Raw genomic sequence first — 23177 nt, 5'->3', positions numbered from 1 at the left:
ACATAAAATTTCACATCACTGTCAGTTCTTAGTGGCTATTTGCAGATGACTTAATGCTAAAACTCATAAACCTGTACACAGAGAGGCAAACCCATAGGCAACTTGGAGCGAAGAGTTAGTGTTTTTCTTTCTGAGCTAGATGCCTTCATTGCTGTTTTGTATGCCCATGGTTTTATGTGTGCTAAGGGAAAAATCAACTGGTGACTAAATGGTCAAAAGACCATCTTTAGTTGTTTAGTTATTACTAAATTTATGAACAATACTGACTTTCTTTTCTAGGTACTGGCTGTGGAGGTGAATTGTTCATGAACAGTTATTTGTAGTCATAATGAAATTTTTGTGATTTGATAATGTGGAACAAAAGCTCAGAAAGACTCAAAACAGGCAAATTTGCTTTGGAGTCAGAAGCTTGGAATCATTTAAATGAAAATTGTTGCCTTAAAAAAAAAAAAAAAAAAAAAAAAAAAATCACAACTGATAGACAGCTCTTTCTCTCTAATCCCAAATGTAGATTTACATAACATACAGCTACTAAGCTAGTTAGTTGTGACATCAAAGTTTGGTTAGCAGCTGATGTGATTTCCAAATATTTGTCAAACAGCTTTCCATATCTGGAAAAGGCTGCATATCGAGAACAGAATCAAACCCTTTAGAACAGAATCAAACCCTTTCCAAATATGAAGTTTATGACATCATTTCTTAAAAGCAGCACTTGTGTCAATGGGTAATTTTTTCACTGGATTCCACTTCACCAAGATATTGAAGAGGAAAGGTGTAAGCCTAGTGAGTATGCCAAGTTTCTCCAGAAGAGAAACAAAAATATCAGTCAAAATATCAAAAGCACCACTGTATGAAATTAGTGTAATGAATCATGTAGATACTACCTTATCCGTTTATCAAGGCAAAGAAAAATAGTAAAATTTTATTCTCAGTATGCTTCATTCATGTCTACAAGTACAGAAATATTCAAAATATCTTTCACTAATAGTATAATTCTGTAATAAAATAGAATTTAGTGTCATTATTTAAGTACTTTCAGTGACTTAATATATCTGTGAGAAAGACTGTGTACACACAGCTCAACAACAAGGAGTGGACAGAGTGAAACAGAGTCATCTGGCAGTACCCTATCACCTGTGCACCTGCCTGGTGAGCAAGTTCCAGGTGATCATCAGCACCCATGTCTCTTACAGCAGAATTGGAACTGCCTGTTCTAGACAATAACCACTTTACTGCTATGTATACTGGTTTATGTTGGGTACAGAGTGCAGTTTGCCTGAATATAGAAGTACAAAATCTGTTTACTAGTTTAAATAGTCTAACTATTTCTGCTGCTTATATGTTACAACCGATAATGTTAGTAAAAGACAATATTTCATTTACAACTAGGTATATGCACCCTCATAATTGTAATGCAAGATACAAAACAGACTCTCATATGATCAACAGAAGGTTGATAGTGATGACAAATAGTCCACATATCAAGGTAGCAATAGGTTATAACTTATTAGTAAATGAATTCCAAGCTTGCCTAGGTGAACGTAAGATACTCCCTTGCAACTTCACTTAAACTGGTCAGTGTACCATGGGTTTAGCAGGAGCTTTATACCCTTTTAGCAGGAGCTTTATACCCTTGGCTTTGTCTGTGTATGCACTTGTCACATATATTTGACGTATTCCACTGATATTTGTACACATACTTCATTGTATCTCTAGCAAATCCAGCCCTGCAGTTTTGTTTTCATGCAGCTCAACTTTGTGATGTCATATCTCTTGAACTACATGTTGCTAACAATATAATTTTGCAGGTACATCCAGCAGTACACGTGGCTACTGTTGGCGAAGTGTGTTGTGAACAGAGTAAGTGGTAAAGAAGTAATAAATTAAAACACTATGTATGATGCAACAGTTTTTCACGCATCTCATTGTTTATGACATCATATCTTCTGAACTGTATGTTGTACATTCAGCAGTATGTGTGAATAATTAAAACACCATGCATGATGTGACAATTTTACTACATGAACAGTGCAAATGTTTCAAGTGATAAATTTTTTCGTTGTCATTTTATGGAGAGTGTGAATGAGAAAAAGTCTCATAAAAGTTTTAAATTATGTGTAAAGTGTGCTGAAAGTCAATGAGTGCTCCATTCTCAAATATTGAATGAATATAATCTGGTTATTAGTGTATCATGAGCTATGATACTTTTTCACCCCCACTCTCAACCCATTGAGAGGGAACTTACCTCCAAAGTGGATGTTTCCAGACAGAACCAAGTTTGTCCGAAATCAATCAAGTGATTTAGTATGAGATGTAGAAGATACATACATACATTTTTTGTAATATGTATGGGATTTATACAGTTAAGTTCTTGTCTCAAATAAAATGGAAGAAACCTTTCCTAATGAAAAAAACTCTCTCTGCTACATATGTTAATTCAGTTTTCCAGGTCTGCAGCAGTCCAGCCTGCATTTGTAAATTATTCAGTTTTTTATTCATCATCATTTTTGCCATCAACTTTCATTTCCCCAAGTTGGGAAGGAAACTAATATATGCTATATGCTTGGGATTTTTGTTAACTTTGTTCTGTATGTTTCCACACAATAATTGGTTCTTCATTGTTTTCTTCCTAAAGGGATGGGGAATTAGACTGAAGGTTGCCTAGGTGAACACAGAAATCTCCCTTGAAACCTCACTCAAGCTGATCAGTGTATCGGACTAATTGCACATGCCACTGAAAACATGTTGCCTATCACAACTGAAATGTCAAGGTTTTGCAAATGAGTTACTCATTGGGAATTAAAGGTCTGTAATAAAAACAAAATTAATTTAGTATGCAGAATAGCTTTTCAAGAAAAATTATTTTCTAATTCTGATACATATATGTCATTTTTATGTGTGACCTAACAGATAATCATCTCCTTTCATTCATATAAAAAGTAAAAGCCACAAATAGTAACATTAAGATACAATATAACACCACTCAGTGAATGAACAACTTGTCACATTCTTTATTGTAATTATCATCACAATCACCAGCATATTGTTAATATTATCTCTGTTTTGAATGTAAAACAGCAGGTGTACAAGGTTAGCAAAAATAAATATGTAAAACAACACAAATTACTAGTTTATTACTCACGTCTAAATGTGAGATATGGATGCAAGTTTTGAGGAACAGAAATCTCCCACTGACAGTCAGATATATTACGAAAGTTAGTTGGATACATAGGGCTGGTGAATGTGCCTGCAGTGTTGAACAATTTGCCTCCACAACCAGTACCTAGAAAAGAAAATCAGTACTGTTCATAAATTTAGTAATAACAAAAGAACTAAAGATATTAACATTTCTAATGATTACTGGTTTCTGGAACTTACTTTATCATATTAAATTTTTGTCTTTAAAGCTTGTTCTAAGATGGGAAATTCTGTAAACTATCCAAACAAGAGTAAAATTAAACATTACTTTAAAAATTATATCTCAGTTTCCAAAATGATGGATATTTACACGATGAGCTTCTTCACAGTTATATCTTTCTGCATAAGATATTTTTATACTAAAAATTAAATTTCAATAACTTGTTGCCTGTGAAAACTTAAATCATGGTGTATTCTAATTGAAGCATGTTTATAAATATATAGCAGTTACTGAATGTGGAAAGAATTGAGGAGGCTTTATAGTCTACTTGAAGAGTTTTCTGCAAGAGATTCTGTTATATCTGGCTCAGTCTTGACTCCTACTTATTTACTGGTTAATACGAATATTGTATACCACTGTTAGTTCAACTCTTTAAAAAGCTCTGTAAGGTTTTTGGGATTTGTACATTTATGTCATTGCATTCACCATTATACTCTATTTTCAGCAAATGGTTTGAACTTTGTGGTGCATTTTGTTTGTTCACAAAACTAGATAGAGAGGCAATAGCATCATATCTCAAGCAGGAACTTGAAACATTTTCCTCTGGACAGAAGCATGTAGAAGACTCCATGCTACACATATGGCTACTCGGGGAGTTCAGCCATATGTGACATCAAGGGAGTTCTGTGTTTCAACTGAGAGTTTTAAGGTAGGGGAAGACACAGCATGTTTTCTTGGATGGAGAGTCATCATCAACAGAAGTAACTTCAAGTGTGCCCAATGGAAGTGTGCTGAGGCCCTTGCTGACCACGCTGTATATTAATGACTGCAAACAATATTAACAGTAATATTAGTCTTTTAATAATCTGCAGATGATGTACTTTTCTAAAATGATGTACTGTCTGAAAACAAGCTGCACAAATCCTGAGCCTGTTCTTGATAAGTTTTCAAAGCAGTGCAAGAACTGGCAACTCATTTTTAATGTTCTAAAATGTAAAATGATGCATTTCACAAAATGAAAAAAGATTAATATCCTATTATTAAAATATTAATGATCATAGTTGGAATCTGTCAACTTATACAAATATGTCAGTATAACAATTTGTAGAGGTTTTAAAAAGAATGATAATTTGTCAGTCATAGGTAAATCTGTTGGTAGACTTCACATCATTCATAGGATACTGTGGAAGTGTGGCCTACAAACAGATTGTTTGCAATATATTCATTCAGCCCATACTAGAATATTGCTCATGTGTATAGGACACATTCTGAACACGACTTACAAGGAATATTGAATGTAAACAAAGAAAGGCAGCACATATGGTCACAGGTTTGATTGATCAATGGGAAAGTGTCAGAATGACAGTGAAGGAACTGAACTTGTGAATGTTGAAGGGGACACAAAATATGCTTTGAAAGGACCAACTTTAACTGATGGAGCTAAGAATGTATTACAACATCCCATACATCCCATGTATTGTTCCTGCAGGGATGTGTAGCCAAGATTAGACTACTTATAACTTTCACACAGGTGTTTAAGCAATCATTCGTTCTACTATCCATACCTGAATGTAATGTGAAAAGTCTTAATAACTGGTAAAATCAAAACTACTCCCTACTGTCCACTTCAAAATGGTTTGCCAAGTATGGCTGCAGATTACAAGTAGATAGCCCCTGGAATTGCTTATCACTGCCACATCATTCATGTCAACACTGCCACATCATTCATCTAAATGAATCTAGTAACATTAACACCTTCCAAGCTAGATTTCTTGAGGGATCAGTTTAGGCAAATTCTCTACTAATTTTCTCTGCAAACAGATTAACTAATATAACTGAGTTTGTGCTGTCTTGCCTAAGTCCAGTGTACAAATATCAAAGTGGAAAATTGCAATCTTGTGAGCTAAGCATAAAAATAATTTATTTGTTACATTTTACAGCTTTCACTTGATCAACTTACACAAAAATTATGAAAAGAGCTTTTTCATTCTCTAACATACCAACTTTCTTTCTTTTTATAAATTTGCTATTCCAACTGTCTGCCTGTTTATCTTGGTATAGAGTCAGGTTTATATGTCTTTGGGTTGCTTTGTTTTCTTTTTTTTTATCTGCAGTTGTCATTTGCTTTCTGTACTTATTTGCTGTACTATATAGTGTTACGTTAAGTTAAGAATCAAAATCAAAATTTATTGTCTTATTCCATACATAAATAAAACAGTGATTAAAAGCACAGGAGACTCATCAATATACATAATGTACCAGAGATACATACGATGTGTCAAATAAAGAACAAAAACAAACTTAATACTTAATTTACAAAAATCATCATAAGTGTGTTTCATTACTCTTATTTACCTTTATCAGTTGTTGTATATGTGAGATCAATATTTACTGGGTGTGTAGTTTGGCGGGTCAGTTGCAGTAGCAACACTGGCCCAGAAGAAAACACAGGATCAGGTAATGTGAAGCCACACATGGTTGACAGTAATGGACCAGAGTTTGAACCTCCATCGTATGCCTGTGGAAATAAGGGATGCACCATAACCATTACTGAGAGAATAAAAATGCAGAAAATGATTCTGCTCTTATTAACATTTTTAAATTCTAAAACAATGAAATTTTTGTGTGATTTCATCATTTAAAGTCTGCTAGCTTCAGATACCTTCAAACTACAGATCTACTAAGATATGACAAAAATTAATAAAATAAAACCATGCAAACAGAAAGTCTTTGATGGTTTGTAAGGAATGAGAGGGACCAAACAGACAGTTGTATGTAAGATTAAAGGCATGCTTTCAAAATGCAGCTCTCATGTTTAATTTAATGTGCCGTACCCTGAAAACATGACATGTCATGCACCATTTGTGGCATGCACCATTTGTGGCTTTCTGCACAAATCTAGTTACGGATTTCTGTCACTGTATGAAATACAAAGGAACCAGTAAGAACTGTTGTGTAACTTCTGGAACTGAGTACAAATGTGAGTTCAAACCCTAAGCAGTCATCTATTTTGTATATGTGTACCTGCCCTCCTAAAAATGTACAGAAAATCATTTGAGATATTTACTCTTTATACATGCAGACACATACAACAAATACCAATACAAGATATGGAAATTTAATAGAAGAAACAGGACCATCCTGTCAGTAACCTACTTTTTGAAACAAGATCGCTAATAGATGCACCTTCTCAATAATCATCTCTTTTGTGATATCTATTCAAATCAAAACCCATAGAATTCTTTAATCTCAGATTAACAGTCAGCCTAAAATACAGTCATTCTGTGAGGCAACTTCAGGCGATTCATTATCTTTCAAAGTTAATGAATCTCACCTTCCTGTGGTGCCACAATAACTGTGCCTTATTCTATTCTCAACAGTGACACTTTCTCTGCTATCTTCCTGATCCTTCACTACGAGTATATTTAGGACTACTATAGACAAATAGTTGGGTTCTTAGATCAGCTATAAAAATACAGGCATGTTTTTATTGTATCATTTAAACAATGCTGTTCTGCCTCCCTCTCCTCTGGATACAAATGTAGTGTTTCAAGACAGGCTAAGCCCAATCTCCACAATGAATCAAATTGTTGAAGTCTACTGTTAACTGCATTTATTTCTTCACATCCATTTCAATGAAATCTGACTTTATCTCATTTTTACATGTTTAAATTACAATTACAAAAATGATGAGAATTGAGATTCACAACCCAATGGAGTTTAAAAGCAGTTTATGTAGATAGACGTATGAAAAATTGCTCAAATTCTAAAAGGTACTGGAAATTTTCTTGGACAGAGGAAGACATAGAAAGTTTCATTAAATTATGGTCATTGTGGTATTTAGAAGTATCTGCAACAGTTGCAGGAAAATATCTATTTTTATAATATAGTTAATAAGGTAAGAAAAGAGTTGCCAACATGTCATAAATGAAAGAGAGTTAAGGTAAGCAATAGGACATGCCATCTTGAAAAGCTAATAGCTTTAGTTCTCTTTGTTTTTTAGGGACCACTACAGAAAAGTAAGACAATGTTATATTTTCGTTATGGCCAAGTTGTGTTCTAAGTTTATTCAGTTGTTCTCAGTCAGAAAAGCAACAAGCAAAAACACCTCAAAAACTAAAAAAGAATTATATTTAAAATGTTGGCAAACCAGAAGTTACCCTATCAGACAATGATAATAATTTTTGTCTAAGAACTGAAAATCACTTGTGAAAGCTCTGGAATGAAACACATTTAATTTCTATCTATACGACATCATCCAATGCTCCAGAAAGGCAAACTTTGACTTTGAAGATGGCCAGTAAGAAATCACGAGTGTGTTAGCATGAAAATATAAACAAAAGGTGTGAAAAAAGTGTAATATGTGAAAGATTCCATGTCTCTTGTGATCCAAAATTTATTGTGTGTAATAGTGTCACTTAAGAAGCGAAAGAAAATGGTTCCTGTGCAGGAAGTGTGCGATGTTTCTCAGAACGAAAATGCAGCCATTGGAGGTAAAAATACGCCATGTACTAAATGTGTAGCTGATATTGAACATCTAAAAGAATGTATCGTAAATATGCAATCAGCAATTCATTCTTTAAAGAGTGATATAATAAAACTTCGAAAGGAAAATACTGAACTGCTAAGTTACCTGACATTCCTTGGGTCATCCAAAACAAAACCTACGAAAACTGTAAATAGTGAAAAAGAAACACAGAATGAAGGGTTCAGAAGCCTAAATATGACAGCAATAGACTCAAGTGTGTGTTTTATGGAGTGTGTTGATATAAGCAACAGTACAAATAAAGGTGAACATTATAAAAAAAAGCAACAAACCAGAACACAAATACAATACAAATGGACACATTGGATTTCAAGGAGAACTACTTATTCTTGCTGACAGTCATGGATGAAAAATAGCAGAAATGTTGAAAGAACTACAAGCTAAAGCAACAGGTATAGTTAAGCTAGGTACTCCAATGAATGAAGTCACGCAGGACTGCAAAACACTAGCAGGCCCACTAACTGAAAAGGACGTTGTTTTAATATTTGGTGATGCAAACGATGTCTACCAAAACAATGCCAGAGAAGCCATCAGATCTGCTAGAAGGGCCCTGAATAATTTAAAAAATCTAAATGTAGTGTTATCAAGCATACCACTCAGAAAAGATCTAGTTCCAAGTTCGTGTGAAAACAAGGAAATTCAAGTCACGAACAGAAAACTGGAAAAGATTACCAAAGCTTTCCCAAATACATTGTTTTTAAAACTTCATGGCATAGAAAGAGTGAATTATACCAGACATGGCATGCATTTGAATAATATGGGAAAGCAATAAGTCTGCACACAAATAAAAAAAGCTCATCTGGAAATTTATAGACAAGAAAGACGATGATCCTATAAAAATTACAAATGGAAGCAGAAGAACAAATACAGTACTCTAATATGTGTATAGATACGAAAGTAACAACCATAACACCTTCTCTAACTATGAAAGCTGTGCCTAAAGGACTAGTCCAAAACAAATTATGAACTCCAACAGCTTCAAGAACCAATGTAATAACAAATGCAGTACAGCTCACTCCTGCTGGAACAAGCACAAAGAAGACTGAAAACAAGATCAATAATTCAGGGAAACACTCCTCTATTCCAAGTAATTGAAAGAATAATGGAAAAACAAGATCAGTGCAGCCTACAGTGACAAGCGACACACCAAAGAATGGAAAAATGAGCTGAAGACCAAAACGACCTTCAAGAATGAACCAGGATTTTTTCTACCCCAGAACAGGAAAAGTTACAGTATAGAACTTTCAACAAATGTGCAGACAACCAAATTCTCTATGACCAGTTCGATAAAAAAAACTGTAAGTGTAACTAAATCTAGGTTCCCATCAAATTATTTTCAAGTTATGAATGTAAATATTCAGTCTACAAAACCTTTCACCTGACTCCATCAAACTCCTGACCCCACCAACACCTCACACTCCTACCTTCTACCTACTTCCTAAAATTCACAAACCCAAACATCCCGGCCGCCCCATTGTAGCTGGTTACCAAGCCCCCTCAGAACGTATCTCTGCCTACGTAGATCAACACCTTCAACCCATTACATGCAGTCTCTCATCCTTCATCAAAGACACCAACCACTTTCTTGAACGCCTGGAATCCTTACCCAGTCTGTTACCCCCGGAAACCACCCTTGTAACCATTGATGCCACTTCCCTATACACAAATATCCCACACGTCCAGGGCCTTGCTGCAATGGAGCACTTACTTTCACGCCGATCACCTGCCACCCTACCTAAAACCTCTTTCCTCGTCACCTTAGCCAGCTTCAACCTGACCCACAACTTCTTCACTTTTTTAGGCCAGACATACCAACAATTAAAGGAAACAGCCATAGGTACCAGAATGGCCCCCTCGTATGCCAACCTATTTATGGGTCGCTTAGAGGAAGCCTTCTTGGTTACCCAAGCCTGCCAACCCAAAGTTTGGTACAGATTTATTGACGACATCTTCATGATCTGGACTCACAGTGAAGAACAACTCCTGAATTTCCTCTCCAACCTCAACTCCTTTGGTTCCATCAGATTCACCTGGTCATACTCCAAATCCCATGCCACTTTCCTTGACGTTGACCTCCATCTGTCCAATGGCCAGCTTCACACATGTGTCCACATCAAAGCCACCAACAAGCAACAGTACCTCCATTATGACAGCTGCCACAAATTTCATATCAAACGGTCCCTTCCCTACAGCCTAGGCCTTCATGGCAAACGAATCTGCTCCAGTCCTGAATCCCTGAACCATTACACCAACAACCTGAAAACAGCTTTCGCATCCCGCAACTACCCTCCCGACCTGGTACAGAAGCAAATAACCAGAGCCACTAACTCATCCCCTCAAACCCAGAACCTCTCACAGAAGAGCCCTAAAAGTGCCCCACTTGTGACAGGATACTTCCCGGGACTGGATCAGACTCTGAATGTGGCTCTCCAGCAGGAATACGACTTCCTAAAATCCTGCCCAGAAATGAGATCCATCCTTCATGAAATCCTCCCCACTCCACCAAGAGTGTCTTTCCGCCGTCCACCTAACCTTCGTAACCTCTTGGTTCATCCCTATGAAATCCCCAAACCATCTTCCCTACCCTCTAGCTCCTACCCTTGTAACCGCCCCCGATGTAAAACCTGTCCAATGCATCCTCCCACCACCACCTACTCCAGTCCTGTAACCCGGAAGGTGTACACGATCAAAGGCAGAGCCACGTGTGAAAGCACCCACGTAATTTACCAACTGACCTGCCTACACTGTGACGCTTTCTATGTGGGAATGACCAGCAACAAACTGTCCATTCGCATGAATGGACACAGGCAGACAGTGTTTGTTGGTAATAAGGATCACCCTGTGGCTAAACATGCCTTGGTGCATGGCCAGCACATCTTGGCACAGTGTTACACCGTCCGGGTTATCTGGATACTTCCCACCAACACCAACCTATCCGAACTCTGGAGATGGGAACTCGCCCTTCAGTATATCCTCTCTTCTCGATATCCGCCAGGCCTCAACCTCCGCTAATTTCAAGTTGCCGCCGCTCATACCTCACCTGTCTTTCAACAACTTCTTTGCCTCTGTACTTCCGCCTCGACTGACATCTCTGCCCGAACTCTTTGCCTATACAAATGTCTGCTTGTGTTTGTGTATGTGCGAATGGATATGTGTGTGTGCGCGAGTGTACACCTGTTCTTTTTTCCCCCTAAGGGAAGTCTTTCTGCTCCCGGGATTGGAATGACTTTCGTCTTTCCCTCTCCTTCCGTCTTTCCTGAAGAAGCAACCGCCGGTTGCGAAAGCTATAAATTCTGTGTGTGTGTGTGTGTGTGTGTGTGTGTGTGTGTGTGTGTGTGTGTGTGTGTGTTTGTGTGTTTTATTTATTGTGCCTATCTACCGGCGCTTTCCCGCTTGGTAAGTCTTGGAATCTTTGTTTTTAATAAATATTCAGTCTCTAAGAAATAAATACCTTGAAGTAGAAGTCGCTTTAGATGAGCTTAACACTGAGTGCTTGTGTCTTTCGGAGCATTTCTGTAGGGAATGAGAATTGAACATCATTATACACCTTTTTAGACTAGCTAGCTCTTATTGTAGGGAAAATGCCAGAAGTGGTGGTGTCTGTATTTATACAAAAACAGGGATAAAATTCAAAAGGAGATGTGATATTGAAAATTTACATGTAGAAAAGCATTTTGAAGCAGCTGCTATTGAGTTGTGTGGTAAGCAAAGGAAAATGATAGTAATGATTGTGTACAGGTCACCATGTGGAAATGTAGATAAATTGTTTTCAAAACTAGAAATTATGTTAAACATTCAATACAATGAAAAAGCTACTGTGCTTCTTTGTGGGGATTTTAACATAAATATTATGTGCAATAATACGGTTAAAGATAAATTTCTGAATATTTTACAGAGTTTTAACATGTTACCCCATGTAATAGGTCCTACCCGAATAACACACACATCACAGACCTTCATAGACAATATATTCTCAAACATAGATTCCAATTAAGTGGAGGTAAATAACACTGACCTTGGTTTATCTGATCACAATGCTCTTGTGCTTACCATTCCCCCAATGCATGTGAAAAAACATCTTGCCACACTTATAAAAGATTTTTTCTAAAGAAAACTACACACATTTTGTAAACTGTCTAACCAATGAAAGCTGGGCAGATGTGAGATCAGAACCAAGTGCAAATAATGCATATAATACTCTTCTATATTCATGTCACAATATAAAATGTGTTTCCCTTAGAAGTTAGTGAGGTCCAAGTCTTCAGAACGAAAAGCACACAAACCTTCGATAACTACAGGCATTAGGATTTTCAGTGTAACCATGAAAAGACAGAACAAAGAAATTAAAACTTGCTCAGATCAGCAGTTCATAGAATGTGTAAAAAAATACAAAAAAATATACTGAAAGGCAATAGCAAAGACAAAGCTACTATATAATCACAATTTAGTCAGTAACTAAGACAACAAACCACTAACTATATGGGACATTGTGCGGAATGAAACTACTACCTTGGGAGAAGAGGAAGAAATAACGCCCAAAAGCAGCGAAAATTGCAATATAGAAAAGAAAGAAATGGAAAACTATATTAATAACTATTTTTAAATGTACCACATTCACTAAACTTAAACTTCACAAAACAAAAAATAATACATGCTCCAAGGGTTGCCTGCAGCATGAATATTCTTTCAACAAATGAACAGGAAGTAATTAGAGTGATTAGAAGCTTAAAACCAAAAATGGCAGCAGGTGTTGATGAAGTACCAGTTTCAATCATACTAAAGACTGCAGTGCAGATTTCAAAACCTTTAGCACATATTGCAAATTTATCCTTTAGTGAAGGTGTGTTTCCTCAGTGACTGAAGATCTCAAAAGTGAGGCAACTATTTAAAAATGGAGACAGACATAAAATAGAAAACTACCATTCCATATCACTTCTTCCTGCTTCCTCCAATATATTAGAGAAACTGATGAATTTGAGAGTCACCAGTTACCTAGACAATAATAAACTTTGGAATAGTAATCAATACGCTTTTCATGCAAAACAAAGCTCAGAAACTGCAGTCACAGACTACACACAAGAAATGATTAAAAATTTGGAGAAAAACAAAAGTGTAGTAGGAAGCAATTTAGATCTATCTGAAGCTTCTACATCTACATCCATACTCCACAAGCCACCTGATGGTGTGTGGTGGAGGGTACCTTGAGTACCTCTATTGTTTCTCCCTTCTTTTCCAGTCTCGTATTGTTCGTGGAAAGAAGGAGTGTCGCTATGCCTCTGTATAGGCTCTAATCTCTCTGATTTTATCCTCATGGTCTCTTTGCGAGATATACCTAGGAGGGAGCAATATACTGCTTGACTCCTTGGTGAAGGTATGTTCTCGAAACTTCAACAAAAGCCCGTACCGAGCTATTGAGTGTCTCTCCTGCAGAGTATTCCACTGGGGTTTATCTATCATCTCCGTAATGCTTTCGCGATTACTAAATGATCCTGTAATGAAGCGCGCTGCTCTCCATTGGATCTTCACTATCTCTTCTATCAACCCTGTTTGGTAAGGATCCCACACTGCTGAGCAGTACAAGCAGTGGGCGAACAAGCGTACTGTAACCTACTTCCTTTGTTTTTGGATTGCATTTCCTTAGGATTCTTCCCGTGGATCTCAGTGTGGCATCTGCTTTACCGACAATCAACTTTATGTGATCATTCCACTTTAAATCACTCCTAATGCATACTCCCAGATAATTTATGGAATTAACTGCTGCAAAATACTAACGCGAATTCTCTACAGACGAATGGAAAAACTAGTAGAAGCCGACCTCGGGGAAGATCAGTTTGGATTCCATAGAAATGTTGGAACACGTGAGGCAATACTGTTCCTACGACTTACCTTAGAAGTTAGATTAAGGAAGGGCAAACCTACGTTTCTAGCATTTGTACACTTAGAGAAAGCTTTTGACAACGTTGGTTGGAATACTCTCTTTCAAATTCTGAAGATAGTAGGGTAAAATACAAAGAGCGAAAGGCTATTTACAATTTGTACAGAAACCAGATGGCAGTTATAAGAGTCGAGGGACATGAAAGGGAAGCAGTGGTTGGGAAGGGAGTGAGACAGGGTTGTAGTCTCCCCCCGATATTATTCAATCTGTATATTGAGCAAGCAGTGAAGGAAACAAAAGAAAAATTTGGAGTAGGTATTAAAATCCATGGAGAAGAAATAAAAATGTTGAGGTTCGCCAATGACATCGTAATTCTGTCAGAGACAGCAAAGGACTTGGAAGAGCAGTTGAACGGAATGGATAGTGTCTTGAAAGGAGGATATAAGATGAACATCAACAAAAGCAAAACGAGGATAATGGAATGTAGTCGAATTAAGTCGGGTGATGCTGAGGGAATCAGATTAGGAAATGAGACACTTAAAATAGTAAAGGAGTTTTGCTATCTGGGGAGCAAAATAACTGATGATGGTCGAAGTAGAGACAATATAAAATGTAGACTGGCAATGGCAAGGAAAGCGTTTCTGAAGAAGAGAAATTTGTTAACATCGAGTATAGATTTAAGTGTCAGGAAGACATTTATGAAAGTATTTGTATGGAGTGTAGCCATGTATGGAACTGAAACATGGACGATAACTAGTTTGGAGAAGAAGAGAATAGAAGCTTTTGAAATGTGGTGCTACAGAAGAATGCTGTACATTAGATGGGTAGATCACATAACTAATGAGGAAGTATTGAATAGGATTGGAGAGAAGAGAAGTTTGTGGCACAACTTGACCAGAAGAAGGGATAGGTTGGTAGGGCATGTTCTGAGGCATCAAGGGATCACCAATTTAGTATTAGAGGGCAGCGTAAAAATTGTAGAGGGAGACCAAGAGATGACTACACTAAGCAGATTCAGAAGGATGTAGGTTGCAGTAGGTACTGGGAGATGAAGAAGCTTGCATTAGATAGAGTAGCATGGAGAGCTGCATCCAATCATTTTATCATTTGTGCAACAATCTGGTGAAGGAACTACAGTGCAGTCTTCCTCTGTGAAACAGCTTTGGAAAAAGACATTTAGTATTTCTGCCTTTAGTCTGTCATCCTCTGTTTCAGTACCATTTTGGTCACAGAGTGTCTGGACATTTTGTTATGATCCACCTACCGCTTTGACATAAGACCAAAATTTCTTAGGATTTTCTGCCAAGTCAGTACATAGAACTTTACTTTCGAATTCATTGAATGCCTCTCACATAGCCCTCCTCACACTACATTTTGCTTTGCGACGGTATCTTCTGTACAGCATCTTGGCAGTGTTCAATGCAGTTGTCTGTGCAGCAGCAGCAGGACGAATGAGCCACTGCGCGGCACTCGCTCGCTTTTATACAAGTCCGCTAACGCGTGACCTTGAGTGGGACTTAGAATATTTCAGCCTGCCAGCGGCGCGTTATCCCGGACGCGAGCACTAGCCGTACAAGGTGGCTGACGCAACCTGCCCAACCGCTTACGCAATCTTGGCAGCGCGCCAGCGGCGGACTTAGCGCACAGCCGACGCGAGCACCTAGTACAGCTAGTGCTCGCGTCTGGGATAACGCACCGCTGGCAGGCTGAAATATTCTAAGTCCCACTCAAGGTCACGCGTTAGCGGACTTGTATAAAAGCGAGCGAGAGCCGCGCAGCGGCTCATTCGCGCTGCTGCTGCTGCACAGGCAACTGCATTGAACGCTGCCAAGATGCCGTACAGAAGATACTGTCGCCGTTCTAAACAGACAGTGTACAAAACTATCGAGAACATCGAATTTGCTACAACAGCTGGAGACAAGAAGAATTGTATTCCAGTCAAGTCTGTCACTTCCCAAGCCCTGCTGGACGGCCTATCTGTTATCGTCAGTTGCAGCCTTAATTTTAGTTTAGACATTAATGATTCTTTCGGTCATGGTAATGGATGGTTTACCGTAGCAATTGTACGTGGAGGTACAGGAGTACCAAATGTTCCTGGACTTGCAAATTTTCGTTTGTCTTCAAGGCTTTTGCTATGTTTATGTTTGCTGTGAAGTTCCCTTTGCTTCGGCAGCAGTTTTCTAACTCGATTGTTGTACCACGGTGGCTCTTTTCCATCTCTTATGATCTTGCTTGGCACATACTCATCTAACACATATTGTACGATGGTCTTGAACTTTGTCCACTGATCCTCAACACTATCTGTACTTGAGACAAAACTTTTGTGTTGAGCCATCAGGTACTCTGAAATCTGCTTTTTGTCACTTTTGCTAAACAGAAAAATCTTCCTACCTTTTTTAATATTTCTATTTACGTCTGAAATCAACACTTCTGCGTTAACTGTTTCAAATAGTTTGGGTCTGTTTGTCACCAGAAGGTCTAATATGTTATCGCCACAAGTTGGTTCTCTGTTTAACTGCTTAAGCCAGTTTTCAGATAAAGCACTTAAAAAAATTTCACTGGATTCTTTGTCCCTGCCACCCGTTATGAACATTTGAGTTTCCCAGTCTATATCTGGCAAATTAAAATCCCCACCCAGAACTATAACATGGTGGGTAAATCTACTCGATATATTTTCCAAATTATCCTTCAGGTGATCAGCCACAACAGCTGCTGAGCCAGGGGGCCTATAGATACATCCAATTACCATGTCTGAGCCTGCTTTAACTGTGACCTTCACCCAAATTATTTCACATTTTGGATCTCCGTCAATTTTCTTTGATACTATTGCACTTCTTATCTCTATAAACACGCCTTCCCCTTCACTGTCCAGCCCGTCTCTGCTGTATACATTCCATTCTGAGCTTAGAATTTCATTACTGTTTACATCTGGTTTCAGCCAACTTTCTGTCTTTAGTACTATGTGGGCATTGTAACCGTTTATTAATGAGAGTAGTTCTGGAATCTTTCTATAGACGCTCCAGCAGTTTACTATTAGCAGATTAATATTGTTATTCCCTGTTGCATTTTGGCTACTCCTACCTTGCCGCGTCTCAGGAGGTGTCTTGTTGGGCCTCGGGAGGGTATTCTCTAACCTAAAAAACCCACATGTGCACTCCACACGTACTCCGCTACCCTTTTAGCCACTTCCTGCGTGTAGTGCACGCCTGACCTATCCAGGGGGACCCTACATTTCTACACCCGATAGCGGAGGTAGAGAAATTTGCACCCCAGATCTCTGCAGAATCGTCTGAGCTTCTGGTTTAAGCCTTCCACTTGGTTTCAAACCAGAGGACCATGATCGGTTCTGGGAATGATATTACACACAGTTAGCTCTGATTCCACCCCACGAGCGAGGCTTTCTGCCTTCACCAACTCCGCCAACTGCCTGTATGAACTGAGGATGACCTCTGAACCCAGATGGCAGGAGTCATTGGCGCCTACATGAGCAACAATTTGCAGTCGGGTGCACCCAGTGCTCTCTATCACCGCTGGCAGGGCCTGCTCCACATCTCGGATGAGACCCCCGAAAAGCAGACAGAGTGAACTTTGGCCTTCTTCCCCAACCTTTACACTATTTACCTAAGGGGCTCCATCACCTGCCTAACGTTGGAGCTCCCAGTCACTAATAAACCCCTCCCCTCATGTGCCTGCTCGGATCTTGCTGAAGGAGCGGCCACATGTCTACTCACAGGCAGAGTGCGCGAAGCCACACAGCCAACCTCCACATTGACCCTCCACCTTGTGCCATGTGAACGCCGCTGAACCTGCCACTCCCCTTGGGGAGAGGGTGGCCCAACCGCGCCCGGTACCCGCGAAGATGTCTCGACAGCAGGGACAGTGGGTGAAGCATGTAACACCTGGGGTGTACCATGCAACCCACCAGACTCCCCACTGCCGCTACACTCTGAGGCAGCAGCCTGAAGACGGCTGACCGTGGCCATCAACACATTCAGCTGTTCACGAACAGTGGCCCACTCCTCCTGCATCTGTACACAGCAGTCACACATCCTATCCATCCTAAGAAATAAATTTATTGTAGAGAGTTAATAAACTTTTAACTAGACTGCTAATTCACTAAAGGCGGCTGATAGTTTACTAAACTGTGGTTACTAGACACTTCTTGTAGAAAACAATGAAAATAGCACTACCTGTCTCTGGACTGTATTCAAAACAAACACTAGCACTACTGGCACTGTGGCTGACTAAAGGGACTCTCTCTGACTGTATTCAAAACAAACACAAAATCTATGGAACACTATTACTAGCACTCGACAATTAAAGCTTCCTAACAACAAAAACACATGGCAGAAGAAGTGACAACTAAGCTTTTGATATGGTCTACCATGAAATCCTCCTTGATAAGCTGGAAGCAGTACGTATTGGAGGAAGTGTTAAATGTGGTTTGAGTCCTATCTCAAAAACAGGTCTCAGATTGTAGAGCTCACCACTGTAAATTCAAATAAAAAAATAAGGTTAGCTTCAGAAGCAAAATAAGTTCCTTTGGGAGTACCTCAAGGCAGCATCTTTGGGCCACTACTCTTTCTCATATATGTCAATGATTTACAGTTGCAATATGATACAGCCAAAATTGTACTATATGCAGATGACACAAGTCTGATAGTGAGCGACTTTAAAAACTCGTTACAGTCAACTACTGACAAAATCCTAAAAAGTATTGTGACTTGGTTCAGTGCAAACAGACTTACACTCAATGCAAAGAAAACAAATTACACACAGTTTGGTAAAATGATTCAGGATGAAGACATTAATCTAGAACTGGATGACAGACTAATAGTGAGAGCGCATTTTGCAAAAGTGTTAGGAATGCATATAGATGAAGCTATGAATTGGAAACACCATGTAAAATTTCTTGCATACAGAATTAACTCAGCCTGCTTTGCACTGAGAGTTATTGAAAACGTTTGCACTCTAGAAGGCCTCAGAATGGTATACTTCGGGTGCTTTCATTCTGTTGCCTCATTTGGAATAGCGTTCTGGGCCAGCTTTAAATCTGATTTGAAAGACATTTTTATTTTAGAAAAACAGGCTGTTCAATAATTACCCACAGTCCGATACGAACTCACTGCAGACCTCTTTTTAAAAAGTTGGAAATACTTACTCTGCCATCAGTCTGCATTCTTAAATGTGTGCTCTTCATCAAAGCTAATCTAAGCAATCTCCACACAAATACAGAATGTCACAACTATAACACAAGGAACAAGAATGATTTCCACATAGAACAAGTAAGAAGAACACGAACTCAGAAGTATGTAAGCCACATGGGCATTAAGCTCTATAATGCAATGCCTCAGTACATTAAAGATTTAAAGGACAATACAAATTTTAAATTGGAACTTAGGAAATTTTTAGTTGATAAATGTTCCTACTCAATAAATGAATATCTTGAAGACCAAGAAAATGACTTTACAAACTAACCTCCAAAATTTTCTATCTTGGTTTGTTTCAGCTTTTATTATACTGCACCATCTATAGTACGAGTTGTATATTGGTACTGAGAAACAAATTACTATAAACCATTTATGTGGAAAGAAACTGTAAGTTTGCTGTCATTTATTATAGACAATTTAATTTTGTACATTCTATATTTTAATTTCTGTGTATGACAATCCAATTGTAGACAATTTCATTTTGTATATTCTATATTGTTAATTTCTCTTTATGACAAGTCCAATATCATTTGTACGATGAGATGGATGCTAGATAAATAAATACTGAAAATTGGTCATTTATGTCAGAACTGCTGAAGCTATGAACATCCCACATGGAATAAACATGTAAAAGATTTTGAAGATGTGGTGAATAGCCTACAGAATAGGTCAACTGGATTTTCAATTTTTTCATAAAAACCTACAAGTACTATTTTTGAACTTCTAAGTTTTGGCCATGCAAAATTATATCTGGACAAGAATGTGAGATAGACATTGTTTAGAGAGAGGAGATTGTTTCCCAAACAGCATATACAGAACATATAAATTGGATATGCGGAGGTGATAGGTTGACAATTAGGTTGTAATGTTGAAGTTGTATATGTATTTTGAGGGTCTTTATGAAAAGTTGATGTTATTTTCATATGGCATGTAGTAGATATGTTGATGTTGGGTGAACTGTTGATGATCATGTCAGTGTCAGGGAATTTTATTCTGAATTACACTGAGGTAACAAAAGTTATGGGATTCCTCCTAATATCATGTCGGATCTCCTCCTGTCCAACATAGTGCAGTAACTTAATGTGGCTTGGACTCAACAGGTCATTGGAAGTCCCCTGCAGAAATATTGAGCCATGTTGCCTCTATAGCCATCCACAATTGTGAAAGTGTTGCCAGTGCAGGATATTGTGCACAAACTGACCTCCTGATTATGTCTCATAAAAGTTCAACAGAATTCAGGTCAGGTCATCTGGATGGCCAAATCATTTGTTCAAATTGTCCACAATGTTCTTCAAACCAATTTCAAACAACTAGGGCCTGGTGCCATGCTTTAGAACATGATGTCCATGAATGGCTACAAGTGGTCTCCAAGTAGTCAAACATAGCCATTTCCAATCAATAATTGGTTCACGTGGTCTAGAGGAGCCAGTCCGTTTCATGTAAATACAGCCCACATCTCTATGTAATCACCATTTGAACCCTACCATCGTCTCTTATCATCTGTAATTGGGATTCATCTGACTAGGCCACAGTTTTCCAGTCAACTAGGGTCCAATCAATATAGTCACAAGCCCAGGAGAGGCGTGGAGGCAACGTTGTGCTATTAGCAAAGGTAGTCTCATCGGTTGTCTGCTGCCTTAGTCCTTTAATGGCAATTTTTAATGCGCTATCATAATTGATACATTTGTTGTACATCCAACATTTATTTCTGCAGTTCTTTAAGTCAGTTTTGCTTGTCTGTTAACACTGACAACTTTATGCAAACACTGCTGCTCTCAGTCCATAAGTGAAGGCCTTTACCCACAATGTTATTCTTGGTGAGAGGTAATGGCCAAAATTTGGTATTCACAGCACACTCTTGACACTGTGTTTCTCAGAATACTGAATTTCCTGATGATTCCCAAAAAGGAATGTCCCATGCTTCTAGCTCCAACTATCATTCCATGTTCGAAGTCTGTTAATTTCCTTCGTGCAGCCACAGACATGTCAGAAACCTTTTCATATGAATCATCTGAGTACAAATAACAGCTCCAACAATGTATTGCCCATTTATACCTTGTGTACATAATCCTACCACCATTTGTATATGTGCATATCACTATTCCATGACTTTTGTCACCTCACAGTCAGTGTCACATTGAGTTGTGCCATGTAGTATATGTGTATCTAGCAGGTGTGTGATGAAACTTTATAATCCAATTACTGCGTGTCTGATGCCTCTAAAAATATGATGGTTACATCTAATTATTTTGTGACAGAACAGATATTGAGGTAATAAAAGTAATAAAACAGTTAATTGTGGGAAATATCTGTTACATGGAGATATCAATTGAAACGTAACAGTCCTCTGGAACAGATTTAAAAAACACATATTTTTCGACCATTAACAGTAATTTCTGACGTATGAGTGTAGTTAAACATGTACGCGTGGAATGGATATAAAGAAACCAGTTGCTATATTATAATTGTATTGAATGGTGTAGATACTGTAATTGGTTGGAACATTCCCCAAACCATGAACCTTTTTTAATTAATAAAAATAGTAAGAGGATTGTTAACACCACATATCTGAGCATTTATACACAGTTAAATTATTATAAACTTGTAAATTCAATTTTGTATTTACTTTATAAGAGCTATTTTAGTTGCTGAAATGTGTCATTAGTTTTAAAATGGGAGCTTAATTGTAATTTTTTTAAAGAACCCTTTTTTAACAATACTGAGGATGAGGATTATTTGGAATCATATATATAGGAGCAACCATGTTATCCGAGAAGGTCATTGTATACGAAGAGTTTGTGCGTGTAACATGTACGACTTTTTTTGAACTAAAATAAAGTTATTTGTAACAAAAAAGTTGTAAGTGCTGCTTATTTTGACTTAACAGTCAAGTACAGTAGACAAAATATACCACAGGATGACTTGCAGTGGCGGATCAAGATACTGAGGATGAGTACACCCAATTATAATTTATAACAATATAAATTAATAGTAACTTTATTCATGATAGAAACTTTTCATGATGACTACCACTAAGTACCACCAGAATGTATTACTGAAACAGGTCTTACACTACATACAAGAATATTCAATAAAAGAAAATGGGGAGATATTAAAACTGAAAAATATCAAAGAAATTATTTTTGAAATAGAACAGGTACCATACGAGGAACTGTAGTGTGTAACACAATGCTATTTTTTTAACATTTTTAATTTGTACTCCTGTCAGATTATTCTTAATTTTTTTCTGCAGTTTTTATTAAGAAATGTTATTTTTTCAGGAAATTTTAAATTCTGCCAAACATATTTAACAAAAGAGATAGTAATATTATTCCTGTTAATGGCATTTTGAAATGTGCAGGATGAATGAGTTGTATACAGCATCATATATGTAATAATCAATTTTTGACAATATAATGTAATTTGATAGATAAAAAAATCTCCTCACCAAGCAGCAGCAGGAGAACATACACGTAAAAGCTGATTTTCTGGGCTATTACAACCTATCATAGTACAGCTGATTCCTCCAAATAACAGCTTTGGACACACCACTAGTCACTCAGTATTATCCTGGTCTTGAACGTATTAATCAACTACTTCAACATGACCATGAATTCCTAAAACCATGCCCTGAAATGATACCTATTCTATCTGAGATTTTGCCCATCACAACAAGAATAGCTTTTCAGTGCCCTCTAAATCTCCGTGATATCCTTGTCAGACCCTACGTTCCTTCTGCACCCATCTCCCTACCCTATGTATCCTACCCCTGTGACTGTCCATGCTGCAAGACTTGCCCTATGCATCCTCCTACCATCATCTTTACCTACCCTGTAAGTGGCAAGACATATACTATCAAAGGGAGAGCCACCTATGAAACAACATGTCATATACCAGCTGTTATGTAAACACCGTTTGGCTTTTACATCGGCATGACTACCACACAGTTATCAGTTAGGATGAATGGGCATAGCCAGATGGTGTTTACTGGCAACACACAATATCCTGTTACAGAGCATCCTCTACTACATGACTGTCATGATCTCAGTTCCTGTTTCACCTCATACGCCATCTGGATTCTTCCCCCTGACAACAGTTTCTCAGAACTCTACAGGTCAGAAATAGTCCTACAACATGTCTTTGATTTTTGCCACTCACCTGGCCTTAATTTACTTTAATTCCTTCCAT

The 23177-nt window shown here is 38.0% G+C and overlaps 1 protein-coding gene across 1 annotated transcript in view; it reads right to left on the bottom strand.

Annotated features, from left to right (window-relative positions):
• LOC126285431 (cubilin-like) overlaps nucleotides 1-23177 on the bottom strand; it is a 1398426-nt gene that overhangs the window by 17138 nt on the left and 1358111 nt on the right. Inside the window, exons 66-67 of the mRNA XM_049984811.1 lie at nucleotides 5714-5876; nucleotides 3143-3283 (exon numbers count right to left, since the gene is read on the bottom strand). Of these exons, the coding sequence (XP_049840768.1) occupies nucleotides 3143-3283; nucleotides 5714-5876 (304 nt within the window). The remainder of the gene's footprint in view (nucleotides 1-3142; nucleotides 3284-5713; nucleotides 5877-23177) is intronic.

Source organism: Schistocerca gregaria, chromosome 8, assembly GCF_023897955.1.
Source record: "Schistocerca gregaria isolate iqSchGreg1 chromosome 8, iqSchGreg1.2, whole genome shotgun sequence".
Taxonomy (NCBI): domain Eukaryota; kingdom Metazoa; phylum Arthropoda; class Insecta; order Orthoptera; family Acrididae; genus Schistocerca; species Schistocerca gregaria.
This window is presented reverse-complemented; position numbering and strand designations above follow the sequence as displayed.